The 27,675-nt window shown below is 33.8% G+C and overlaps 4 protein-coding genes and 1 long non-coding RNA gene across 7 annotated transcripts; 3 read left to right on the top strand and 2 right to left on the bottom strand.

Moving 5' to 3' along the window:
• The first annotated feature begins 106 nt into the window (after nt 1–106).
• LOC123894633 (G-type lectin S-receptor-like serine/threonine-protein kinase At2g19130) lies at nt 107–3,230 on the top strand. Its single transcript, XM_045944692.1, has one exon. It carries the CDS (start codon nt 209–211, stop codon nt 2,588–2,590), a length of 2,382 nt encoding a protein of 793 aa, XP_045800648.1. The 5' UTR covers nt 107–208; the 3' UTR covers nt 2,591–3,230.
• A 2,200-nt stretch (nt 3,231–5,430) lies between these two features.
• Nucleotides 5,431–7,063, bottom strand: LOC123894632. Of its 2 annotated transcripts, none has more exons than XM_045944689.1 (2): nt 6,568–7,063; nt 5,431–6,395 (listed from the first exon to the last, which is right to left on the bottom strand). In XM_045944689.1, the coding sequence occupies exons 1-2, from the start codon at nt 6,817–6,819 to the stop codon at nt 6,027–6,029; spliced, it is 621 nt and encodes a 206-aa protein (XP_045800645.1). In that variant the 5' UTR covers nt 6,820–7,063; the 3' UTR covers nt 5,431–6,026. The 2 variants fall into 2 exon arrangements, with proteins under 2 accessions (XP_045800645.1, XP_045800647.1); XM_045944691.1 differs by having other exon boundaries at nt 5,993–6,395; nt 6,601–7,063.
• Nucleotides 7,064–9,747: 2,684 nt separating this feature from the next.
• On the bottom strand, nt 9,748–12,485 carry LOC123894631 (G-type lectin S-receptor-like serine/threonine-protein kinase At2g19130). The gene has a single exon (XM_045944688.1). The coding sequence runs from the start codon at nt 12,329–12,331 to the stop codon at nt 9,839–9,841; it is 2,493 nt and encodes an 830-aa protein (XP_045800644.1). The 5' UTR covers nt 12,332–12,485; the 3' UTR covers nt 9,748–9,838.
• Nucleotides 12,486–18,194: 5,709 nt separating this feature from the next.
• On the top strand, nt 18,195–23,675 carry LOC123894629 (universal stress protein PHOS34-like). Of its 2 annotated transcripts, XM_045944686.1 has the most exons (4): nt 18,195–19,111; nt 19,561–19,564; nt 23,084–23,130; nt 23,315–23,675. In XM_045944686.1, the coding sequence occupies exons 1-4, from the start codon at nt 18,412–18,414 to the stop codon at nt 23,344–23,346; spliced, it is 783 nt and encodes a 260-aa protein (XP_045800642.1). In that variant the 5' UTR covers nt 18,195–18,411; the 3' UTR covers nt 23,347–23,675. The 2 variants fall into 2 exon arrangements, with proteins under 2 accessions (XP_045800642.1, XP_045800643.1); XM_045944687.1 differs by lacking the exon at nt 19,561–19,564 and having other exon boundaries at nt 18,197–19,111.
• LOC123894630 lies at nt 21,248–22,305 on the top strand. The gene is made up of 2 exons (XR_006803885.1): nt 21,248–21,491; nt 21,822–22,305. It is a non-coding gene; the product is annotated as an uncharacterized LOC123894630 (long non-coding RNA).
• Nucleotides 23,676–27,675: the final 4,000 nt, after the last annotated feature.

Genomic DNA, 27,675 nt, shown 5'->3' with positions numbered 1-27,675 from the left:
TGGAAACATAATGATATAATTTTGTGATTTCTAAGATTGAACGGAACGGTTAACACAAAAAAAAACATAATCATTTGACGCAAATTTCAACCAAAAGTTTGACTCTTATTCATAAATCATTTGTTTGACTGTTCTACTGCCAACAAATTTTCTATAGTTTCTCCATTGAAAGTTTGACTCTTATTCATAACTCATTGAAGACACAGCCATGTTCAATACAATGAAGCCATGTTTCTGGCTTTATCTTCTCAACCTCATCTTCTCTTTACAGTCCAATCTTTCCCATGCAGCTATAACTACAATCTCTGCAAACCAATCTCTCTCTGGTGATCAAACTCTAGTCTCTGAAGGGGGAATCTTTGAATTGGGTTTCTTTAAACCAGGTAAATATTCTAACTACTACATAGGCATATGGTACAAAAAGATCAGTGAACAAACAATTGTTTGGGTAGCCAACAGAGACAACCCTGTTTCTGATAAATACACTGCCACCTTAAAAATATTAGCTGGTAATTTAGTTCTATTCAATAAGTCTTCAAAACAAGTTTGGTCAACAAACATGAGTTCTTCTAATACTGGTTCTGTTGTAGCTATTCTCCTAGATAGTGGAAATCTAGTTTTAAGAAATAGGCCTCATGATGATGTTGCAATAGATCCTCTATGGCAGAGTTTTGATCACCAAACAGATACGTTTCTTCCGGGTGGAAAAATTAAGCTGGACAAGAAAACAAAGCAGCCTCAATATCTTACTTCATGGAAGAATAATGAAGATCCTTCAACAGGTCTTTTCTCTTTGGAACTAGACCCAAAAGGAACAAATTCTTATCTTATTATTTGGAATAAGTCTGAACAGTATTGGACAAGTGGACCTTGGAATGGACAGATTTTTAGTCTGGTTCCTGAGATGAGGTCAAATTACATTTACTATTTTTCATTTGTGTCGAACGAGAATGAGAGCTATTTCACTTACTCGGTGTATGACCCTTCCTCTCTATCTCGGCTTGTGATGGATGTCTCAGGACAGATTAAGCAATATACATGGTTGGAAAGTACCCAACAATGGAACCTCTTTTGGTCACAGCCACGAGGACAATGTGCGGTTCATTCTTTCTGCGGTGTATTTGGGAGCTGTTCTGAGAACTTGATGCCGCCTTGTAGTTGTTTGAGTGGTTTTGAGCCAAAGTCGCTATCTGATTGGAATCTGGGGGATCACTCAGGTGGGTGTGTCAGGAGAATAAGTTTGGAATGCGAGGGCTCCAATCACTTTAATAGGGATAATGACGGGTTCCTTGCAATCCCCAACATAGCATTACCTAAACATGCACAATTTGTGGGGTTAGGGAATGCAGCTGAATGTGAATTTACTTGCTTGAAAAACTGCTCTTGCACTGCTTATGCATATGATAGTAATGGATGTTCAATTTGGATCGCAGACCTCATTGATGCGCAACTACTGTCTTCTGATGATAGTAGTGGAAAAATTTTGTATGTCAAACTTGCAACATCAGAATTACGTGATGCTAGTAAAAACAGTTATCGGACGAGGGTGATTATTGGTGGTGTTTTGGGAGCGGTTATTGGCATAGGGATACTCTTGGCCCTTCTATTGTTTGTTATGCTTAGGCGAAGAAAGAGGATGCTTGCAACTGGAAATCTCTTGGAGGGTTTTATGGTGGAATTTGGGTACAAGGATTTGCAAAACGCGACTAAGAATTTCTCCGAGAAATTGGGAGGAGGAGGTTTTGGTTCTGTTTTCAAAGGAACATTAGCTGATTCAAGTGTGATTGCAGTGAAGAAGCTGGAGGGTGTTAGCCAAGGAGAGAAGCAGTTCAGAACAAAAGTGAGTATAATAGGGACAATGCAACATGTTAATCTTGTTCGCCTCCGTGGATTCTGCTCAGAAGGTACCAAAAGGTTTCTGGTTTATGATTACATGACAAATCATTCCTTGGATTTCCATTTGTTCTTGAAGAAGGATTCTTCTGAGGTGTTGGACTGGAAAATGAGATACCAAATTGCTCTTGGAATTGCAAGGGGACTAATTTATCTCCATGAGAAATGTGAAGATTGTATCATACACAATGATATAAAGCCAGAAAATATTCTCCTTGATGCTGATTTTTGTCCAAAAGTTGCGGACTTTGGCCTAGCTAAGCTAATTGGACGAGATTTCAACAAGATCCTTACAACAATGAAGGGAACAAGAGGCTATCTTGCCCCGGAGTGGTTATCTAGGGCTGCTATCACAGCCAAATCTGATGTTTACAGCTATGGAATGATGCTCTTTGAGGTTGTATCAGGTAGGAGAAACTCTGATCCATCTGCAGATGGCCAAGTTACTTTCTTTCCTACCTTGGCTGCAAAAGTAGTTAACCAAGGTGGTAGTGTCCTTAGCCTTTTGGACCCTAGGTTGGAGGGAAATGCTAACATTGAGGAGGTGACTGAAATGCTAAAAGTTGCTTCTTGGTGTGTCCAAGAAAATGAAACTCAGAGGCCAACCATGCGTCAGGTAGTTCAAATTCTTGAGGGGATATTGGATGTGAATTTGCCACCAGTTCCAAGATTCAATCAAGTGTTTGTAGATAACTAAGAGAATTTGCTTTTCCAACACTCACCCTCACCCCATCTAAATTCACAGGTTAAAAGAAATGTATGCCTCAACAAATCTGCCATCTTTAGATTTTATTGTAATGTAAGGTTTATGTTAGATATTATGTTATTATATATTAAGGGTAGCTTAGTCCTTTTAGCATCTATTAAATATACTCTTTGTATCTCTTGAATATATTGTACTCAAGACCAGAAATCTTGTTCTGAGACAGGAATGAGCCAATAAGCATAAGAAAAGGAACTATGTCAAAAAAATATTCAAAATTAGAAAAGTTATCCAATAGAAGAAAACTTCATAGAAAGTTAGAAAGCAAACATGATCAGAATGGAACATCAGTATTACAAAGGAAGCTTTAGGAAGCTAAAATCATAAACTAGCTATTTGGAAGTTTGGTTCAAACACTAAGAAAGTTTTCTTTAGAAAGCTAGCATCAAAAGTTGCCATTAGAAAACCATTCCGTTAGAAAGTTTAGATCTTCATTTCATTAGAAAAGTTTTGAACAAACTAGTATGTTGCTCGTGCCTCTTACGTTTTTAAGCAAGTTATTTTGCTCGTGTTATTATATTATAGTAATAAGATTGTCTATACTTAATATGCAGAGAACAAATGCTGCACCAACAAAATACAATCATGACTTCGTAATATGTTTGTGCCTAATGCAATCACATGAACATAAATTCTTTCACTATAAACCATAGTAACGCTACTAACGCACGCAATAAGCAAACATTAGATGCTGAATGTGAAAACAAATAACAATTACTAGTTAATAACGATCAGAAAAGATTACTGAACTTGAAAAAGAAACATCAATCATGTTATTGTAGTAAATCAAATAACTAATGATATTATCTTTGAAACAAAATTACAACTGCTAAAATATTTACACAACATTATAATCACCTGTAGAAAATGAGTTGCAGGCATGGTCTGTTCCGGCCAGTGCAAGATGAGAGTGATGTTTTTCACACAATGAGAGTTAAATCCCTGACTCTTGCGTATAGAGGAAAATTCGATTGGGAGAAGAGAACTCACCTTATATGCCCCGGATAAATCCACCGACGGAGATTAATAACCACTGTAGAAACTACATACCTATAACATGATAAGGAGCACAATTTGTAGATAAAAAATATGAAAATAAATTGAGCTGGACATAACAACAAACACTTTGCAGGCAAATGAAGAATGAAGTATCAATTAATAACTTTGCTTCAACTTACATGTGGTGAGTAGAGCACAGGCACAATGCACATAGGTACTTCAGCATGGACTTTCTTCATGTGCTACAGAAGAGCTTATTGTGCCTTAGTTTTGGTTGGTGGAAGCAGCTTATGTGCTTAATTGAAAATTGGTAGACTCTTTCTTTTAAGTTTTAATTGTTTTGCAGGTTAATGTTTCTAATCAATGGATTTGGAATATTGATCCTTTTGACGGTTACTCGGTCAAAGGAGCGTACAACTTCTTAAATAATGAGTTTTAGGTGCTTCCTTTGGTGCATAATGAGATAAGCCTCTATTTTTGCGCGGAGATTACTTAGCAATCGACTTTCAACAAAGGATAATTTATGAGGTGTATTGGATTGAAATTTCAAAATATTTTAAAAGATTGATAATAAAATCTTGTGGTATTCAATCAAGATTTTTACAAAAGTTAAATAAGTCCTATGGTATTTAATTAAGATAATTAAAATTTTGTTTTAAGGCAACAAAATTTCTTGGTATTTAATTGAGATTTCTCATCACTTTTAAAATATTAATGGGTATTCAAAAGTCTACGAATTATGATGGATTTATCTATGAAATGGATTTTGAGACACTTTTCAGTTAAAAATTCACATAAAATACTGATCCAACAATCTCACTCAAACTCAAAAAAATATAGTTGTGTTCAAAAGAAGATGGCAATAGTTGTGTTCTTTACAGTGGTACAAGAGGGGGAAAAAAGTCTTGGAATAATAGAAAAAGTCTTGGAATAATAGAAAAATAAATATAGAAAAAGTCTTGGAACAGGGTTAGAGGTTTCGGGTTAACGTTTCGGGTTAAGGGTTAAGATTAAGGGTTTCATTCGTCTCTCTCTAACTCTCTGTGTCTGTCTCCATTTCTCTTCATCCCTCTATCTCCATCCACCACTCTCTCCATCCATTTTCTTTTTTTAACCAAAAAACTGGCCCATAATTACCACATAAGCATTTCATTTGTAAAAATTAATAGTAGGGACCAAATTCAATAACAAAATAAATTATAGCATTTTTTTTACACCGTTTTTAAGATGTGAAAACTATTTTTTCACATATTTAACACTTGTTTTTAATAAGTTAACGTCATCATTCCATTTGTAAAATTAACGGGAGGTATCAATTTTGATATCAGAAAAAAGTGTAGAATTTTTTTTCACCATAAAAAAATAAAAATGTAGGGATCATTCTTGACTATAAGACAAAATGTGGGAACTAAAAATATGTTTAACTCATATAAGCAACTCTCATAGTGAAATAGAAAATAGATAGATCACGCATGAACTTCAGAACTTGTGAAGAAATAGCTAGTAGTTACGTTGCGTCTCATGCAAGTAATGTTCTGCTTTCTTAAAACATCTTTATGAAGTTAAAGTTTATGACCATAATACTTTAATTTCTTGGCATGAATGATGATTATCTTTGATATTAAATTAAGGGAATGGAATTGTCAAATCAATACAATTTAAAATCTAATTACCAAATATGATGACTTCAAATACATCATTTTCTAAGATTTGTGACAAATTAAATTTCTGCAACAACCAACCTTGTTCTGATTGAATTTCATAACCACTTTCTCTAACTTGCATTTTTAGATAAAAGTAACAGTGCCAAACAGAGAAAAGAGCAGGAAAATTTAAACTTGAGCAGATGTTTCAGTTTTCCTCCAATCTCAACTACCTCCTAAATGAGGGAAAAAAAAATAACAACACAAGAAACTTGTGATCTAGCTCCTATGCAGTCGAGATTTCAAACATTCGCACATTCAGAACATTGGTCGTCGGTTGGTCAAGATTAAACAGTTTGAAATCAAACTCAGTATTTTATATTACAAAATAAAAATATAAACTTACATTTACATTTTTTTGGACCGTCCGACTGTCACCGATGTCTAGAATGTTGGAATACGGATTTTCGATGCCGAAATCCAATTTATGGAACTTGTTCCCTTTCCGGTTGTGCCAAAGAAACCTTTATTCTTAGCAGCATTCCTTTGAACTAGTCTTGATGATTCTAAATTGTGATTGCGATCGCAATTGCAATTATGCCGTGAATTTTAATGTTGGTGTAAAATGCAGACACAATTGCGATTGTGATGTTATTGCAGAGACCTCTAAAAAAATTATATTGCTGCCAATGTCTACTCTTTTGGGCTTTGGATTTTGTGTTGGACAACTAACAAACCCTTTTTAGCAAGTGAGAGCTTGCATTCCAAAGAGAGAAACAACAGAAAAACATTGATGTCAAAATAATGACATTAGTTTTACCCCAAAAGATTGTAACCACTAAGCTTATGAGAATCATCATGTATATTCCTAGCCATTGGAACTTTTTTTGCTTCCCTAATTCACTTTCATTAGACTTGGATAAATTTTTTAATTCAAATACCGGCGAGCATGAAGACGATGAACTTGACAAAGACGATTCACTTTCTTTGATTTCTTCTTTATTTTTCTTGAAAGATGAACTTCTTGTATGTAAGGAATAACTACGCTTTGATCCAAAACAACTTTGGCTATAACGATTTTTCTTGTGAATTGTATTCTGCAAGGCAAAAGAACAAAAAAATCAAGATGCATGGTAATAATAAAAATTGATAATTAAGTATTAATTATTTTTACATATAAACTCAAATTATATAAAGCAATGATAGTAATTAAAACAATGTTAATTTAAAAGACTAACCAATAGTAATAAATTAAAAATAAAGACTAACCAATATGGTTTGAAATACCACAGCTTTAATCACCTTAGCAAGTGTTTGTTTTGGAGGATGACCAACAACCTGATCTTGTATCAATTTCGAACAATTTTGGTCCAAAAACATCGAATTGGTGGTTGAATTTTGTCTCTCATGTTTACGACGATTAATAGAAGGATTAATGACACTTTCAGACTCAAGCATGGAATCAAAATCAACGGCTGGACGAAAACATGTTAAGAACTTGTTCTTCGAAATGTTCTTCATAGTTTTCGAAGTTGCGTAACTACAAGAAAATGTTAGAAAAACAGCAAAGAGAAATTAAAGAACACAATCAGTTATAAGAAATAGTACTAACGAGTAATGAAGGGTTTAGGGGAGTTTTTTTTGGTGAATCTTAGGAGAGTTTATATAAGTAAGAAATGTGTATATATATAATATTGAGTCAATATCAAGGTATAAATAATAAGGACGAAAATAAAGAGGAGGACTTTGAATTTGACAATAGAAGTTTGAGGTTAAGGCCTGCAAAGATGTATGTTTGGATAATTAGACAAACAAGCACTTATAAGTAAGTGTCTTTGATTTTGTCTTTTAAATAATATAATTATAGAAATAACGTGTATTTGGTTCTATATTGTTGACCAAGGTGATTTGTTTTGAGAGTGATTGAGGCATATAAAATCGATGATGCATATGCAGGGGACTTTGGAGGTATCCACGAGGGACAGGTGAGCACTTGGTAATAAGGATGTGATGTTGCAATTAAATATCTTAGGATCTATTCTTTAAATAGATTGATTTTTTTTGCATAGATTGATTTTGATAATTTCGTACGGCGTGCCCAGGGTAATGATACAATAGAGAAAATATATTGAAACACGGTCTTCTTCTTTGCAGCCAGCCCAGCCTCCAAATAACGTTTCGTTACCGCCGGGTATGATCTCAACACCATGTGAAACGTTCAAAATAAAAATAAAGGGAAAAAAAAAATCGTATTTTAAGCTTAGAAATTTGAGTGGAGTAGACTAAGTAGTTAAGAATAATGCTAGCAACACATTCTTTAACAAACACACTCCAACACACTCTCTTTTATTGGTTGAAATTCACATGGGTCCCATAAAAAAATGTGGTCCCATATAACTTTTATGAGACCCATATAAATTTTAACCAATAGAAAAGAGTGTGTTAGAGTGTGTTTGTTAAAGAGTGTGTTGCTAGCACTCCTCAAGTAGTTAATTCAAATTTTAGACTTAAGAGTATAAACCTCTCGGGTGGGTGGTTAGTTCAACTAGTTTGAGTCAAGGGTTAAAAGAGTTGGGGGTCTTAGTTCAAACTCAGACAAAGAAGAAAAATACTAACTTTAACAAATAATTATTAATTTTGACTCTTTAAAAAAAGAGTATAAACCTCTGTAACACGTAAGTCATGGCGGTGTACTGGTACAATACTGACACATATGATTGCATTCGATCAATTCAATTTGTGAAACTATTATCGGTGTTTGTGTGAGTGTCGTCGGGTGTATGTGCTTGTGACGCAGTACGGAAGCGGGATGCAAAAGCAACCGCTAATCCTATAATAAAACACAGGTTCACAAGCAACAAACCTGTCAGATAAGGCTCTGGAATCCACCAGATTTCCGGAATCCACCAGAAAGAGTAACTAATCTAGAATCCACTAGACTTCCAGAATCCACCAGAAGGAGTAATTTGGAATCCACCAAATTTGAGAAAATTCTCTATAATTTTATTGAATCAAAAGTTATAATTTAGCTTAAATAGCAGTGAAAAATAAAAATAACAAATCTCTTAAAAGATTGTAAAAATAAAAATAACTAACCTAACTAAATAAAAATAACAAATCTACCTAAAATATAAAAATAATTAATCTAGGTGAAATATAAAAATAAGAAATACCTAAAATATAATAAAACTAAATCTAGCTAAAATAATAAATTACTAAACAAACCCTCGTGTTAAACACCAACATTTCAACTCATTGTTATAACATGTTTCTGGTGTCAAATAATTGAATTGACATTTGAAATGCAATGGAAAAAAGGGCATTTTGTTAATCAAACATGCTATTACAGTATAGCACACTAACTTAAAAAGAGAATCTCATTATTCAAACTATATATTGCAATTACATTTTTTAAAATCAAAGGATGTCATTTTCTTGCATCAATAACAAATAACTTTCTGCTGAGAACTTGGAGCCATCTGATGAGATATTTCTTTTGACCTGAGAGGTTGTTAAGGTTTTGCTCTTTACCCGTGAACTTTGTGTTGCTATTGGTTGACATAAAATATTTGGAGGGATCTCGGAGTTGGAGGCAAATTAACCTCCAAGATCCCCTCAAGAATTTGAACTACCTGACCCATTGTAGGCCTTTGAGTTTCATTGCCTTGCACACACCAAGACGCAACTTTTATTATTCGCGCAACCTCCTCAATGTCAGCATTTCCCTCCAATCTAGGTTCCAAAAGTGTGATGACACTACCACCTTCAATAACTACTTTTGCTGCTAAGGTAGGAAAGAAACTAACTTTATCATCTCCTGATGGACCATAGTTCCTTCTACCTGATACAACCTCGAAAAGAATCTTTCCGTAGCTGTAAACATCGGCTTTGGCTGTAATAGCCACCCCGGAAATCCACTCCGGAGCAAGATAGCCTATTGTTCCTCTCACGGTTGTTAAGACCCTGCTGAAATCTCGTCCAACTATCTGCAACTTTTGGACAAAAATCGGCATCTAGGAGAATGTTTTCAGGCTTTACATCGCAGTGTATGATACAGTCTCGACACTTTTCGTGGAGGTAAGTTAATCCCCTTGCAATTCCAAGAGCAATTTGGTATCTCATTTTTCAGTCCAACAGCTTAGAAGAATCCTTTTTCAAGAATTGTAGATATAAATTTCCGTCATATCAGGAACCAAACTGAAAATATGTCCATTCCAAGGTCCACTTGTCCAATACTGTTCAGACTTATTCCAAACAATAAAATATGTAGTTGGTCCTTCTGGGTGTAGTTCCAAAGAGAATATTCCAGGATAGCTTACGAAAACGAATTATAGCGTACTTGAAGACATTTTGATTTTATTTTATTTTTGTTACATATAATGCGCATAATTGAATAGTTTATCCAAACAGGACCTAGCTTGGAGAGAGAGTCACTTTATTCAAACCATATAATATATTACAATTACATTTGTTAAAATCAAAGGATGACATTTTTTTTCTTAAGTAACAAGTTACAATAAAGACAACTAAATTGGTCTCCCTAATTTTCTACTGAGGACTTAGAGCTAACTGATGAGATGTTACTTTTGGCCTGAGAAGTTGTTGAGATGTTACTCTTTACCTGTGAACTTTGTGTTGAGCTAGAGTCAGTGTAGAAAATCATGTTCTCATCATGGTTGTCAACAAACATTTGAAGGGATCTTGGAATCGGAGGCAAATTCACCTCCAAAATCCCCTCAAGAATTTGAACTACCTGACCCATTGTTGGCCTTTCAGTTTCATTGTCTTGGACACACCAAGAAGCGACTTTAATTATCCGTGCAACCTCTTCAACGTCGCCATTTCCATCCAATCTAGGGTCCAAAAGGGTGATCGCACTGCCACCTTCAATAACTACTTTTGCAGCTACGGTAGGAAAGAAAGTAACTTGGCCATCTTCTGATGGATCAGAGTTCCTCCTACCCGATACAACCTCGAAAAGCATCATTCCATAGCTGTAAACATCGGCTTTGGCTGTAATAGCCACCCCAGAAATCCACTCTGGAGCAAGATAGCCTCTTGTTCCTCTCATGGTTGTTAGGACCCTGCTGAAATCTCGCCCGACTAGCTTAGCTAGTCCAAAGTCTGCAACTTTCGGAACAAAATCGGAGTCTAGGAGAATATTTTCAGGCTTTACATCACAGTGTATGATGCAGTCTCGGCACTTCTCGTGGAGGTAAGTTAATCCCCTTGCAATTCCAAGAGCAATTTGGTATCTCATTTTCCAGTCCAACACCTTAGAAGAATCCTTTTTCATGAACAAATGGAAATCCAAGGAACCGTTTGGCATGTAATCATAAACCAGCATCCTTTTAGTACCTTCTGAACAGAATCCACGGAGCCGAACAAGATTAACATGTTGCACTGTCCCTATTGTACTCACTTCTGTTCTGAACTGCTTCTCTCCTTGGCTAACACTTTCCAACTTCTTCACTGCCACCACACTCGAATCAGCCAATGTTCCTTTGAAAACAGAACCAAATCCTCCTCCTCCCAACTTCTCAGAAAAATTCTTAGTTGCATTTTGCATATCTCTGTACCCAAATGCCACCAATGAACCCTCCACGGGCTTACCTGTTCCAACTGTTCGCTTTCTTCGCCTAAGTATGACAAACAGAAGAAGGGCCAAGAGAATCCCTATCCCAACAACCGCACCAGCTACAACACCGATAATCACCCCATTTTTGTTTTTAGCATCACTGAATTCTGATGCTGCAAGTTTTAGATACAATGTTTTTCCGCTACTGTCATCCGAAGGAAATTGTTGCAGATTCAGTAGGTCTTCAACCCAAATTGAACACTCATTACCATCATACGAATAAGCAGAACAAGAGCAGTTTTTCAAGCACATTGATTCACATTCTACTGCATTCCCTGAATTCACAGATTTTGCATGTTTAGGCAATGCCATGTTGGGGATTGCACGGAACCTCTCCTTTACTCTGTTAGAGTGATCAGAACTCTCGCATTGCAACGTTGTTTTTCTCTTACACCCACCTGAGTGATCCTCCAGATCCCAATCAGATTGCGACTTTGGCTCAAAACCACTCAAACAATTACAATACGGCTTCGAGTTCTCAGTACAGCTCCCAAACGCACCACAGAAAGCATAAACCTCACACTGTGTTCTTGGCTGCGACCAAAACAGGTTCCACTCATTGATACCTTCCAACCATGACAATTGCTTAATCTGCCCTGAGATATCCATCACAAACCGCGATATAATGGAAGGGTTATACAAAGAATAAGTGAAGTAGCTTTCATTCTCGTTCGACACAAACGAAAAATCGTAGATATAATTTGACCTCATCTCAGGAACCAAACTGAAAATATGTCCATTCCAAGGTCCACTTGTCCAATACTGTTCAGACTTATTCCAAAGAATAAGATATGAAGTTGTTCCTTTCGGGTCTAATTCCAAAGAGAAAAGACCTGTTGCAGGATCTTTCTTATTCTTCCATGAAGTAAGATACTGAGGCTTCTTTGTTTTAGTGTCTAGCTTAATTTTTCCACCAGGAAGCCAAGTATCTGTTGGATGATCAAAACTCTGCCATAGAGGCTTCGATACCTCATCATTAGGCCTATTTCTTAAAACCAGATTGCCGGTATCTAGGAGGACAGCTACGACAGTATCTGATTTAGGAAAACTCGTGTTTGTGGACCAAACTTGTTTTGAAAACTCATTTAATAGAACTAAATTACCAGCTGAAATTTCTAAGATTGCAGTGTTTTTGTCAGAGACAGGATTGTCTCTGTTGGCCACCCAAACAATTGTTTGCTGAATGATTTTTTTGTACCATATGCCTATATAGTAGTTAGAAGAATTACCTGGTTTGAAGAAACCAAGTTCAAAGATTCCTCCTTTAGAGATAAGAGTTTGATCACCAGAGATAGATTGGTTTGCAGAGATTGTAGTTATAGCTGCAAGGGAAGGATATGAGTTTAAAGAAAAGAAGAACATTAAAAAAGAAAGATAGAACCATGGTTTCATCATATTGAACAAAGGCTAAAACTCTTCCATGGAGAAACTATGAAAAATATTTGTGGAAGAATTACAGGTCTAAGCTGTGATTGAAAATGAATTAATAGGGCCTAGTGGATACTCTTCCATGCATTTAAGTCAAGTAAGTCTTTTCTTATAATTGCATTAATTACTTTGTCCTTGTGGGTTGGTTTAAGTCGTTGTCATTAGTTGTAAATTTCATGTGACTCTATCATATATTATGGACAACATTGTTAAGCAGTAGTAGTAGTAGTAGTAGTAGTATAAAGGTTGCAGCATTTATTAAATTTGTTTTACTTTGATACATTTGTAAGTATTTGTAGCATTTTCTATTGAGTGATGTTATTTTGAAATCAGAGAGACAAATACCATATGTCAGACAGCGTACAAAATAATATAGGGTGTTTGAAGTGGGGTGGATAGTTTAACTGATTTGAACTAAGGATGAAAGGAGTTAAGGAATAAGGGTCTTGCTAACGAGTGCCCACGGGGCACTCTTTAAGCATTCCATTTAAAGAAACTTTTTATTCAAAAAGTTAAACACTACAATTCCAATGCGTTGACTTTACGCATTCCGATAAAAATTCTATAAAAAACTTACTATTTAAGGGCTTAAAGAGTGCCCCGGGGGCACTATTTAGCATTTGCCAAGGAATAATGGTTTAGATTTCAAGTCCTGACAAGATGAAAAATACTAACACTAACGATTAATTACTAACTTTTACTGTTTAAAATAAATAAACGGTGTTTGGTGTCAATTATTGTTTAATAATCTTTTATTAGAATGATACAATTTGAGACTTTCTACACATTATTGCAGTGGAATACACTATCCAAATATTGCAGGATGGTATGATAATAGCTGTCAAATAAAAAAAATGTTTTTATTCAAAAGATTTAACTAGTATGTATTTTCAGTTTTATATTTTATACATAAATGGTAACCACTTTTTTTGTACATAAATGGTAGCCACTTTAAGAAAATGAGTAGAGCCAAATATATAAGAAAAACACTTTAAGAAAATGAGTAGAACAAATATGATAACTGATTGAATAAAATCAGTGGCGGCTTAGATATATGTGCAAGGTGTGCGACGGCATCGGGCCTCAAAATTTTGAGGTCCTATAATATTACTTATATATTATTTATACCTATAAAATATCATATGTATATTAACAGATTAATTTTTAGGCTCTAAACTAATAGTTATATATTGTTAATGTTCATATAATATCATATGAGTATCAATAAATTAGTTATATATGCTCGTAAATATAGTTTTAGTCCATTTATTCTTTCCATAAAATTTAAACTTAGATTAGGAGGTTCTTTTTTGACATTACATACAAAGATAATTATTTTGTATTTCTTATCCCATTTGATTTGATGCAATTGGTTTAATATTGATAATCTATATGTTTACAAGAATAAAAATGATTTTTTTTATATTATACGCAATTTAAATCGACAATTTAAAAAAAAATTAAATTTTTTATATTTAGGGCCACTTTTATATTTTGCATAGGGTCTCCTAAAACCCAGAGACGCCCCTGAATAAAATAAAAGTGATAAATTTTTAAAATAACTTATTATAAAAAATGTTACAAACTTTTGAATAAAAATTTCTTACCGAATACGTTTTTACTGAATATGTTACCGAATTCCTTGGCTCGTGTGTTTTTTTCAAAGTGTTCTTTATAAAAATGACTGGAGGGAGTAACTTTTATTTCCGGTCATCTTTTTCTTAAAAGTTTATTTCTTCAACTTGAGACAACGCTAATTTGACAAATTCAAGTTTTTCAACCTTTGTTGTGCTCACAAGTCAAAGCTCAAAACAACAACAAAAATCTCTTGAGATCTTAGTAAAGGATTGGGATGATTACCCTTCAAATTGGGCATTTGACTTTTGGGATTACAAGTCTCTTCTCTTCTTGAAGAAAATTAAGTGGGAATATTTTCCAATTAATTAACACATCGTGACAAGATAATCAATGAACTGATTTTTCTTTCACAATTCTTAAATGCAAAACTATTGTCCACTAGGTTTCCACTTGGTATAGATCATTGACTACAATTAAGAAATAATTAACTTTGCTCAAGTAGTATTTTGAAATCAATTAATTTTTTTGAACAATGAACGTATATAAAAACCATTCACATTTAAAATTTGTATTTAAAAATTAATTTTAGATACATAATTTTAGGTATATAAGAAGACATATCCCTAAACCCCTCTTGCAATCACTAAGATTGAACAACGGCGGCCTCTGAGATTCATATCAATTCATTAGAATCTCCTGCCACAGTGATGTGGCCTCCTATATGATCCTCGTCGTCATTTATCCAACAGAGCTAGATTAACAAGACGCATATCACTCACCTTGAGACCACCCACCAAAACTCTTAGGCTTGCAAAATCGGACCATCGAACCCATGCAACTTTATTCGCCCCCTTCAAACCACCCCATAAAAAACAGTGTTGAAACTGAGTAATACGCTTCCACACTTTCACTAGCATCTTCATGCAATACCCTCCTTTGTAATTGTGTTTAGATTAACTGCTTGCCTTTTGATTTTTTAATTCCTACTAGCTACCTATTTTAGTGTCACCCTCTTGATGATCATGTCATATTGGGTTAAGAAAAATACTTGAGTTGTCACAATATTTTAGATACAAGATTTGATCACATATAAAAGTATATATGATTTAGTTAATTGAAAAATATAATATACGGAGTATTATTTAATTCTTTTCTCATTTTTATATTTTTCATTTTTACAAAGTGTGCTTATATCGGTTATCTAAAATATCGTGATCGTATAAGAATTTTTTTGTTAATCTTAAAACTTTTGAGTTGTCGCATGAATTATTTTGTATTAAAGAAATTAACGAGGATCTTACCCAAAAAAAATAATTCACGTGGATTTTTTATCAACATAATCCAAATAGCAAATCATTTAATTTTATATCTCCATAATATATTTTGTTAGGAGTTTAGAATTGAACATAAAACTAAATTAATAAACTGTATTAATAAACTAATGAGATTATTTTCTTTTTCTTCTTTGTTTTTGTCAAGGTGAGCTATATGAGTGAGAGTGAGGATTGGGCCTGGTCCAATACTAACCATCCCACACACTATGAGAGAATTTTTTTTCTTCCACCCCGTGTTTCTATTCTACCCCCAATTTTCCATTTTTGCTCTTGGTTAAAAAAATTGGAACGTGTTTTCCGAGGTTTTTTTATTTCAAGAAAAAAATTGAAAAACGCGTTTCGAAAAGAAAAAAAAACTTCGGAACGCGTTTTCCAATTTTTTTTTTTTTTTTGCCTTGAAATGAAAAAATGGGGATAGAAAAGAAACACGGTGTGGGTTGGGAAAAATTCACTATGGGAGGCATGTAATTGTAATCCATATTGATACATAGTTTTTTTTTCTTCATTTTATTTAACTTTATTAATAGTGTAATAATATATGAAGTAGAATTTTACAAACATCATACCACAATATAAAGAGTTTTGGAGTTTGTTAAGCAGTTTCTATTGATGGGGACTGGATTTTAACATTCCTCCAACTCCAACAATTGATTAGACCTTAGAGGATTTTCTGTATCTCCTTCAATTAATTATAATATGACTTCTGTACTAAAAATCCAAAATGGTTCTTAATCAGTTAGCTGTGAATGTAACTGTAATGTCGCATTCAACTATTATTATGGAAGAAAACAGCTATCACTGAAAACAATTTGCAAAATCTCCTGTGTTTAACAAAAGTCATTCATTTGATTTCTTGTACGACATAGCAACACTGTTGATGTTGTTGTATAAATAAATGGTAATCGCTTTTCTTCCTCCATGTTATTCAAATATGTCAAATACACTACCGAAAAATACCTTTTAGTAGAATTATTTTCGGTCTAAAGTGATAAATATCATTGAAATTCACATTGTGAGATCATGCGTCAAGACGTTCAACCTAACAATAATGATATTATCAATTGAATTAAAACTTATAAACTCTTCTAGTAAAATATTACACGAAAGATATCCTCCGATAGAGTTAGCGGAATTCTTAGTAACGGTGATTACTATAAATAAATTGACCCAAGACCTTTTGGCCCCATTGCTAGTGAACCAATGGCATGTTGCCCCCAACTCTTTGTTTGGTCTCTTATCATCTAAGTTGGTTTTGATTATTTCAAATAGTTAGCTTCCTAGCTACTTCATCCTATTCCATTCCCCTGGGATATGCCATTGTTAGAAATTCTTCATACAATTTTTTATTTTGCTAGGCATTTGCCTTCTTTTGTCCTCCTTGAAAGCTTATCCATAAGTATTATCGTATTTAGTGTCTTATATACTACTACAACCGATTATGATATTTAAGTATATCTTATTAGCTAGAACATCTCTATAATACGAGTAACGTGTGTTAATTCAAAATAGAGGGCATTTTAGTATTGATTCAAAATAGACAAACCCATGTAGATATATGCATACTATTATCTTCATTGCTTCTATCACCATACCTTTTTTTGCAACACCATTAATTACTATATAATGGTGAATTTCAAATACGTGGGCTTGAATAAAGTTTTCATGACTTATACGAATTGATAGCTATAATTGTATAAATTGAAAAATTAAAAGAAAAAAGAAAGAGTAATAAATAATTATTCAAATATTTTACTCAAAACAACGACTTGTAATTTAATACAAATATTTTCCTCAAAACAATTTATAATTTGGTGCGTAGGAAAGTACATGCTAAACCGAGTGATTATGACATGCACCTAGGACATAAAGGATTTGTGGTCATTTTCCTTTTCAACATTTCTTCATCAGCTAGTAATCTACCATGAATCCTTTTACAAAAAAAAAAAAAGTCATCCACCATGAATTAACTCTAAATTAGACCTTGCCAACTCTATATTATTTTGAATTAAGGATTAGGAGTAGGATCATGAGGCTCATTGCACATCAGTGTATAAGTTGCTATTAGAAGACACTATACCAACAATTTTTTGACTTTTGACATATCTTTTTACATACATAAGGCTCGAAATTATCCCATTTCCAAAGGTCATTGAAATCAATTGATCATTGATGGATTAGTTGAGAGAAAAATTCTTTCAAATCAGACTCATTTGGAATCCATTAATCTTTCTAAAATCTCACATCATTAGCCACAACACAAGTTGCTAAGCCAATTTAGCAATATAACCATCATTTAGAGTCCTCATGCACCGAAAGCCAATGCAATGCCCAACTTCTTTAGAAAGACAAATTTGTTTACAAGCCACATAACAAGTGCATTATTTGCATCACATACTAAGAAATACAATATTACTTCCTCCGTCTCAAAATAATTGTAATAAAATTTTGTCTCAAAATAATTGTCATTCTCACTTTTCAATGTAATACTTTCCAATTGTACCCCTAATAATTATTATATGCATTTTTTCCAAGAAAACAAACCTATAATTTGTAGGAATAATTTAGTAAAAATATTATTTCTTTTAACAACATCATTATATTTCTTAAAATATGTGAAACAACCTTAAACGACAATATTTTTGAGACGGAGAGAGTATATAAGAAAGCTTGAGCTAAGGGTAATCTTCATGCAAAGAATAAATTTCTTCTTTATCTTATCAAGAATAAAAGAATAAACATGTATATACATTAAATTAATATTTAAAAAATAATTTTTATTCAATAAACTCAATAAATAAAATTACTCAATTAAGTAACTTATCTTATCCTAAGTTCCCAAAAGACTATTACACCCTTTGACATACTACTACAAAAGGCCATCCAGTTTAATTTAATTCAACAGACACAAACTGTTGTGCTGACGCAATGTATAAAACAGTCTAAAAAAGAACACAGAAATTCAATAACTTCAAGAAAAAGAAGAAAAAAAAAAACATTTCCTCACACTTTGATCCGTTCCGTTACTATATCTAACTCCAATAAATAAATCTTGAAAATTTTCGATTTAATCCGAAAACTCTCTCTTCCTATATTTCAGCCCAAACTCTCTCTAAAGTCTAAACCGTAATTTTCAACATGAATCCACAATCACCGGTTCGGCCCGAACCGGATCACCCGGCTCGTTTCGCTTTACCATCCGGTTCAAACCGCAAAATCGCGATCGCCGTTGATCTCAGCGACGAAAGTGCCTACGCCGTCCGATGGGCGGTTCAAAACTATCTCCGACCAGGCGACACCGTGATCCTCCTCCACGTCCGTCCAACTAGTGTCCTCTACGGCGCCGATTGGGGTTCCATCGATCAAACCCTAACCAGTGACGGCGATGGTGACGGCGGTGATTCTTCAGAGGAATCGCGACAGAAAATGGAAGATGAATTCGACAATTTCACATCAACGAAAGCAACGGACTTAGCACAACCATTAGTGGAATCACAAACTCCGTTCAAGATTCACATTGTGAAAGATCATGATATGAAAGAGAGATTGTGTTTGGAAGTTGAGAGGCTTGGATTGAGTGCTGTGATTATGGGAAGTCGTGGATTTGGTGCTTCCAAAAGAGCTTCTACTGGTAGACTTGGAAGTGTCAGTGATTATTGTGTTCATCACTGTGTTTGTCCTGTTGTCGTTGTTCGTTATCCGGAGGAGGAGAGTAATGGTGGTGGAATTCAAGGGAAAGATAGTGTTGGTGTTGGACAAAAGATTGAACTTCATCCGGTACCTGAGGAAGAAGTTGAACATGAGGAGGAGTATCATGATGCTTCGGAAGAACATAAAGGTTTGATTTTCAATGATTTTTTTACCTTAAGTTTTAATCTTGCTTGCAAGCATTTTAATTTTATGTTTTTTATGAAAAGTTGAATAACTTGTAAAAAAGAAATTCATTTTTTAGAATTTTTGTTCATTTAAATTGGTAACAACAAGATGGAAGATTGTGTAGTGAATAGTTGTGATAGAGAGAAGATATAGGTTAGCTAAGGATAATGCATTTTTAGAAATGATAAAAACAGTGACCAAGTAATTGGACTCAGGTGGTTAATGAATTCTCTCTAGTAAGAATCGTTCGGAGAACCTAAGTTTCATTCTTGAAAACAATTTTTGGCCGGACTTTAGTTACCTTATGGCCGAACTCTGGGTTACCTAGACAGCCAAACAGTGTGTTTGGGATTTTAAAAAATTCTTAAATTGCTGAATTTATTTTTGAAAATTGTAACAGAATATAATGAGAAAGGTATTGAATCTTAATTCTATCATGTGTATTAGTTGAAGCAAAAATGAAAGCAGGAAAGTAAACGGGCCCTTAACTCTTCATTGATTTTTCATTTGGCATTTTGGCATGGAGTGGATTGTCATCTTGTTTTAGATTTTTGGAGTTACATGACGGGTTGGGTGAAGGCCATGTTGCTTTCTTTGTTTTTTGTTTTATTTTCTGCATTTTCATTTTTGGCATTTTGCTATGATAATAATATGTTTAGGTGGAAGAGGAATGCCATCATTTTCAGGGTATTATAATTTTATTTTGTATATTGGCACCTGAGATGTGAAAAATACTAATAACTGTTTACTCAATTCCAAATCGAAATTTGTCTTGTTTACATTGCTACTACAAGACTCGCCCTTACTCCATGTCCCCATACATCCAAGTTGGCTGTACAATACTGCCACCAGGTTGATGCCTTGACCCCTTCCCACCATGGGAGGGTATTGGTAAAGGGTTGAACTTGAACCTGCAATGGGATATTTTTTGGAGGTAGCATTTGATTGAACATAAGACAACTCCTCTCGGTATGTTTGTTTTTGCGTCCATTTTGCTTGAACACATGTTGAAGTGGGAGGAACTATTTGTTACATTCACATCCAATAGAGCTTTGAATGTGTGTAATAGCAAAAGTAACATGCACTCTAGTTGTTGTGCCAAGACTCCCACTCTAGTAAGTAACAAAAAAATGGCCCCATGTTATCGATGGTGGACTTCCGCCATAAATCGCCATGGTGCAGCCATCCTTCACAAATTGGCCATGGCGGTTGTCAGGTAATCCGCCACCGCAATCCACTATGGTCACTATTTGACAACACTGAAATGACCCAAGTCAAATAATAGCGAGAAACAAAGTGGGTAATATATAGATCTAGTGTATGGTTCTCTGTTTTCACATTGTAGGCTAAATAGCTTTGCTCTTTGTACTTTTGGGAAAATGTCTGTTTGGGCCACCAACCGCAAAAAACTAACACGCACCAGGAAAATGGGCATGGGGTCCGTTTAGCATGGACAAATTCTATGTTTTGGTCCATCTTGGACCTATTATATGACCGGCAATAGCATGTTTTTACCAGTTATTTTTATTTATTTTTTATTTGAAAAAAAAAAGTGCAGTGTAGGTGGAAGAGGAATGCCATCATCTTCAGGGTATTATGATTTAATTTTGTTTCTTGGCACCTGAGATGTGAAATAATTCATAAAAGAAACCTGAGTTGGGAAAAATACTAATAACTGTTCACTCCAATTGTTTGCCCCCAATTCAAAATTTGTCTCGTCTTGTTCCATGTGCCAATACATCCCTGGCTGTCTAATACTGCCACCAGGTTGATGCCTTGACCCCTTTCCCACCATGGGAGGGTATTGATAAGGGTTGAGCTTGGACCTGCAATGGGATTCTGTTGTAGGTAGCATGCTACCTTGCATTTACAAACATATGCTTACTCACGGTGTTTGTTTCTGCGTCCATTTTCCTTGAGCATGTGTTGAACTAGGATGAACTATTTGTTGCATTCGCATCCAAATCCAATAGAGCTTTGGATGTGTGTAATAGCAAAACTAACAGGCACTCTAGTTGTTGTGCCAAGATTCCCGCTCTAGTAACTAACAAGAAAATGGGCCCGTGTTATCAATTACGGATGTCCGCATCCACTGTTTTTAGCAACCATAAATCTCCCTGGCGCCACCATCCTTCACAAATTGGCCATGCTGGTTTTCAAGTAATCCGCCACCGCAATCCGCTATGGTCAATATTTGACAACGCTGAATTGACCCAAGTCAAATAATAGTGAGAAACAGTGAATACAAGAGAAGACTAAAGAATTTGAGACATCAGTGTTTAAGCATATGTTTACAGGAAGAACGAGATCTAATGTATGGTTCTCTGTTTTCACATGTTCCGGTGTAGGCAAAAAAGCTTGGCTCTTTGTACTTTTAGGAAAATGTTTGTTCGGGCCACCAAAAAAAAAAAAAAAAAAGAAACATGCACCTGGAAAATGGCCATGCATTATTGTAGTCTGTAGATAAGTATTAGATGAAAGATGTTTTAGATGTCAAAGGGGTAGGAGATAGGATCATAGCTCTAGAGAATATATTGGGTCATAAAACTTTCTGACAATAATATAACAGTGTAATTGTACCAAAGTAGAGATAGAACAGCATCACTGAGTAAAACTCTAGGAGAACTGAGAAGATCCAATAAAACATTGAAGTAAAAAAAGAAGCCTAGGAGGTGATCTAAAATAACAGGAACAATATTACTCTACAATAACATAGCACCTTACTCCCTTCATTCTTAATTATAAGCAAAAATTCTCTTTTTAGATTCATTGAAAAAGTGAAGTATTTGGTCTACATTATAGTCCAGATACATAAATTGTTCAATGAATCTGAAAAGTTGACTTTTGCTTATAATTAAGAATGGAGGGAGTAACTTTTTAATTACAACTAATAATTGTGCCCTTTGTCATTCATCAGAGGACTGATTTGATTATTTCTTCTTCTTTTTTATGCTGAATTCAAACGCAAAAGTTTATATTGCATTTGAAGTGTTTGTCAAAGCCAAATAGTTACTATTTCACTTTTGAATATGAATTTTGTATTACTTTTCTCATGTTTGATATGCTTAGTGGTGGAATTCTTGGAACCAACAATGATGATTAATTTTACCGACTCTGTTTTGATAAATTTTTCAGTAAGTACATATAGGAAAGAAACTGTAATGATCACGTGTTAGCCAAGTCTTCTAAATAATATGAGATTAGCTTCCATACCTAACTTATTTAAGTTTTACATAAGCTCTCCCATCTAGCTTTTCCATATGCACATATGAACTTATAAGAGTTTCTTTTTCTTTTTTTAAGTTAGAAATCAAATACATTTCTCTGTTAAGAAGATCACTCTTAATGTTTGTCAACTTTACAATTGAGACATCGTTAGCACCAAACGTCAACGTGTAATCGTCTACTTAAACCCAATCTCGCCTTTATATGTTTAAAATAGTATCCACAACTTGCCCCACGCTTTGATCTTTTGTATTCTTCTCTATATGACTGATACAACACAATTTGTTGAAGTTAACAGCCAATTTTATTAAACTTAGTTGAGGACTTAGGTTGAATCCCATTTGCTATTTACCAAAAACAGAAAAATGTTACTAAACTGAAGTCTTTTAAAATATGAGATTCCAAACCAAAATCATAACATTGATCCTCAAGTATATTTAATTTACATTTTAAGAAAGTTTTATTTGGTGAAAGAGATCATTAAGCTCTTTTCTAGGTTCTAGAATGAAATGCTATCTTGCTTAAATGTTTTCTGCAGTTGTATGAGTAATATTAAACATTCTTGTTCATATATGCCATCAAATCATAAAAACCAAAACATTGTATGATTTTATCTATTTGTAGAGCTTGTGCAATCTGTAATATATCATAATATTTCATTTGATAAGTTTCTTCTTGTTTAACCCGTCTATTTTTGGTTTGTGAACAGATGCTTAATGAGATCACAGAGCAATATAAATATCCTACTAACTTCAGGTAATGTAATGCATATGAATGATATTTGCAATTTGTGAACTCGTTTTATCCTTCCTCGAGTTTAATACCTTCGATCGTATTGTAAAATGTATATATTGATTGATAACTGTCACCTCTTTTCATGCTCTTTATGTATCATGGCATACACATTCAAATTAATTGGTGATTTAATGTATTTTTCCAGAAAACTGGTACGTCAAATGGAGAAGAGTATGAACTTTTACTACATTGTGAAGCATTGTTTGGTCGGTTGGAATTTGTATGCATTTGATCAGTTTGTTTCTATACCGCTTCAATATTGACGGGTTTGAAGTCTTTCTACTTCGGTGAATGGATTTGGAAGCTGATCCAGTTCATGTGTGGAAACAAAGTGTAGATTTAGAAACAATGAAAACTTTGTTTTATTGTCTTGTGTCATAAAATATAAAAGATTGTCTTGTGTTTGTCTTGTAAATATCCCTTACTGTGGTGTACAATTTATGAATTCTCATTTGTCTCGGATGATGTTAATTAACAAAACACATTTGGGGTTTGTTGTGGGATTATAGGTTTTATAGTGAAGTGTTAGCACTATACTTTCTAACATTATTTCTTAAACTTATTGGGTGATATTTTTATCATTTTGAGAAGGGTGCCATTAAATATGGAAGGAAAACCATATACTCCCTCCGGTCCTTTTTATAAGGAACACTTTGGGGAAAAAATTTGGTCCTTTTTATAAGAAACTTTGATCAATTTTCAAATGGTTTAAATATTCAATTTCACTTATGCCCTTATTTATTATGCGTGAGAATATAAAAATAAGTAAGTTAGTTGAATAAAAAGTAATTAAATAAGGGTATACATGAAATAAATTTAAATTTATAAGAGTATTAAATGAAAATAACTATGTTAAATGTGTTTCCTTGGTATGTGTAATTTTTTCAAAGTGTTTCTTATAAAAAGGACCGGACGGAGTAATTATGTGGGAATCTGCATGAATTTCACTATGGATTTTGTTTATCATATAAGTATTTATCTATAAGCCATTCTAATAATCAAATAAGGAATATAATTTAACTATTTTCATGCAAGTGGTAAGTTGTTTTTATAAGTTGCAGGATTTATTAAAATAAGCTGACAACAATTTATAAACAAGTTATAAGCTGTTTTTCAAAAGTCCTCCTAAACAAGTTATAAACAAGTTATAAACAAGTACTTATAGAGTTATTACGTACAAGTGCTTATAGAGTAAAATAAGCCAAAATACATCCTCAGTCATGTCTGATTCAACTATATGATACTGTAGCCGATAGAGTATCCTAAAAAAAAACTCAAAATTACAAAATCAAGAAACCCAACTAAACAACAAAATAATTAGAACATAATGCGTTATGGTTAAGCGGCACCCAAACAAACGAGAGTGTACGAACTTCAATGATGAAAATCAAAAGCAAACCATTTCTCCTTGACTTTAATGAGAGCAATTTCACCAAGTCAAGAATAGATCCTATATAAAAAAATGAGTGTAGAGAACTTGTGGCTCGGTTGTGTGAACTCTTGGAGTTGGTGTCTTTATCTACGGAGGATGATTCTTGGAGTTGGGTTCCGGACCCGGAAGGGGTTTTTTCGGTAAAGTCCTCATATAATCTCCTTCTAGAGGAATTCCGGTCGGATCAAACATTGGACGATGAGTTGACGGTGGTGTTTGAGCAAATATGGGAAAGTCCGGTGCCATCAAAGGTTGTAGCATTTTCGTGGCAGTTTCTTCTAGATCGGATCCCCACTAGAAGTATTCTTGATTCTCGGCTGTATTCATGCTACGGATGTCCCTTGGGAGTGTTTGGGGTGTGTAGGGAATGTCAAATCAACTATTCATCTTTTTGGCATTGTCCGAGCGCTATGATGGTGTGGAGTGAAATTTTCAAGTGGCTCGGGGTGGTGATTGTGACCCCTCCAACGTTGTTTACGCTATTTGAGGTAATGAGAGGATCGGCGCGAAATTTGAAGGTCCACAAAGGCTTATTGATGATTTAGCATGCTATTTTTTGGCCCCTTTGGAAGGCAAGGAATTGTTCTATTTTTGCAAACTGCTCTTTTGTTCCCAAGGTAATTGTGGATGAAATTAAAGTTTTGAGTTGGAAGTGAAGTTTAGTTAGATTGAAGGTGCCTCCTTGTATGTTTTATGAATGGAGTTGGGACCCCGAAAAATGCCTTCGGCGTTAATTTGTGGAGTTTTTCTCTGTCCTGCTACTGTTTTGGCTTTTATTCTATGTGGTTTTTTTTTTGTTTACAATGGAGCAGAGAATCTAACCCAGAACCTCATACATACTACTCAAATCTTTTTAGCCTTAGGGACGGCGTATTGTTTTTGGCTTGGAGACTCTTATTTGTATTCTATTTTCTGCAGCTCCACTATATTGTTGTTCACTTGTTCTCCTGGTTGCAAAAATCATGTTATTTCTAAACTTCTAAATGGACCAAATTGCATGCTGACATGATCTCTAAATTTCTAAATTTCTCGTTCAATTGATATGCATGAGCCGCGATATTATCACATAGCTAACCATTCCATTACATCCATACACAAGTTTAATTATAAAAGAACGTACAATCAAAAATAGATGTTGTATCTCTTATACACACACATACATTTAGTCTTCATATTGAGAAATAACGTCAAACCAAATTATGCTTTGTTGATAATCGCTCATTCACAAACCTCCAAAAAAATATGTATAATTTGTGTGTATTGGATAAAAAAAAATTATACTCATACGTATTTGCGTCTATATACAAAATATTTATGAGTTGACTGATCTACAAAATGTAAGTATTGGATATAAAAGTACATAATAGCATAGGATAAAATAAAGTTTGAGGCATTGATCAAATTGTCTTATACGATATTTTGTGGACAAAATGTTATTTTGGTATTTTAGATAATATGTGCTAAGGACCAAAAGTTGTCTCATAATTCAATGAATCACAAAAATTTCAGTTTTTGTCTAGTCTTTTATCCTATATTTTTCCGGTCTCTGAAACAACTTTAAAATCAAAAACTATAGTATAATTGAAATTGTCCAATCCAATCTCATATTTTATTTTTAAGGATCAAATTTGTCCTATATATTTCTGATGCGGTACATCCCCCAAATTTTAAAGTATTCATCCATCAAACATAATAATAATCATAATAAAGTATTCTTCATATTTTAATTGAGAAAAAATAAATTTAGTATCTCATGGTTATCAAATTCTCGTAATCATTTATCCATGTTGATGAGTCAATTAAATCCCTTTTGTCATGATATTAAGTATATTCCTTAAGTTTAGTCAAAAAAAAAAAAAGTATATTCCTTAAGTCTATTCACACAAGTCATGATATTAACTATTCCTTAAGTTCATTCACAAGTCCTAATTTAAATGGCAAAAATTATTGAAATTATTAAGCTGAACGTTAACGTTATGATTAAAATTTGAAACTCGACTCTTTCACTTATTAATTATTATGTATAAATTTATACCGACTTTACCATTTCATCTATAAAAAACTATCTAGAAGCCAATTGTTCATGTTTATCCATTAATTTGAATTTACTTTGTTTATACTGATATATAGGACCATATCATACTTTGTTCCTATAGTTTAGCTTAATTCAGTTCCTATCATTTAGCTTAATTCATGTGTATAAATGTACAGCTTGTAACTGATACAATTCAATGAAAATCTCTTTCAATTCAAACCTCTTTATGGTATCCAGAGCCTATTGTGCTTAATAGCAATTTTTTTTTAAACAATATCTTCAAGTCCATTCATTCACATAAAAAAGCTATCCCTCATCAAGTCCTTAATTTGAGAAAAGTTAAAATTAAGAAGAATGGAGCACCATTTTTGAAAATGGTGTTGAGTCACATCCTAGACACAAAACTTTGAACGTGTCCAAAAACAAACAAAGAAGAATCAACCAACACAGTCTTTATACTCTATAATACTACATGAAAATACCAAGAATTTAGTCAGTTAAAATTCCAACGTCATTTTCACACCCACAAGGTCACTTGTACGATGCAATGATGCATCAAAAAAAGACAAGAAAAAATAAATAATAATCTCAAAAATATTTAGAAGAAACCAAAGTATGGAACCAATACCACACACCACATGCACACCATACATACTCTTAACAATTATACACCACAAGATTTTAGCCACACACATTGATCCTTCCCTTTATTATATTATTTTTTGTTTATTTGTTTATTTTGTTCTATGTTGACAAGAGTAATATTTTTATGGATTTTATTTGTTTTATTATTTTATCATTTTCATATGTCCCAATTGTAGTTGTAGGTGACTTGATTAATACACCAATTAAAATATAATTACCAACTCAAAATATCTGATTAGACTAGTTTGCGTCCTCATTACCATGCGTAATTCTAAATTCGAATGGTTGGTTGATGGTTGATTTATTGTACAACGTCCTCAGCCACAACTTCTTTTTGTGGCTCTTAAAATATATAGCTTTACTAGCCTAGTACGACTTTTTTTTTCAATTAACA

Source organism: Trifolium pratense, linkage group LG7 (assembly GCF_020283565.1).
Source record: "Trifolium pratense cultivar HEN17-A07 linkage group LG7, ARS_RC_1.1, whole genome shotgun sequence".
Classification (NCBI taxonomy): domain Eukaryota; kingdom Viridiplantae; phylum Streptophyta; class Magnoliopsida; order Fabales; family Fabaceae; genus Trifolium; species Trifolium pratense.
The sequence above is the reverse complement of the archived record's forward strand: the minus strand, read 5'-3'. Positions and strand labels throughout refer to the sequence as shown.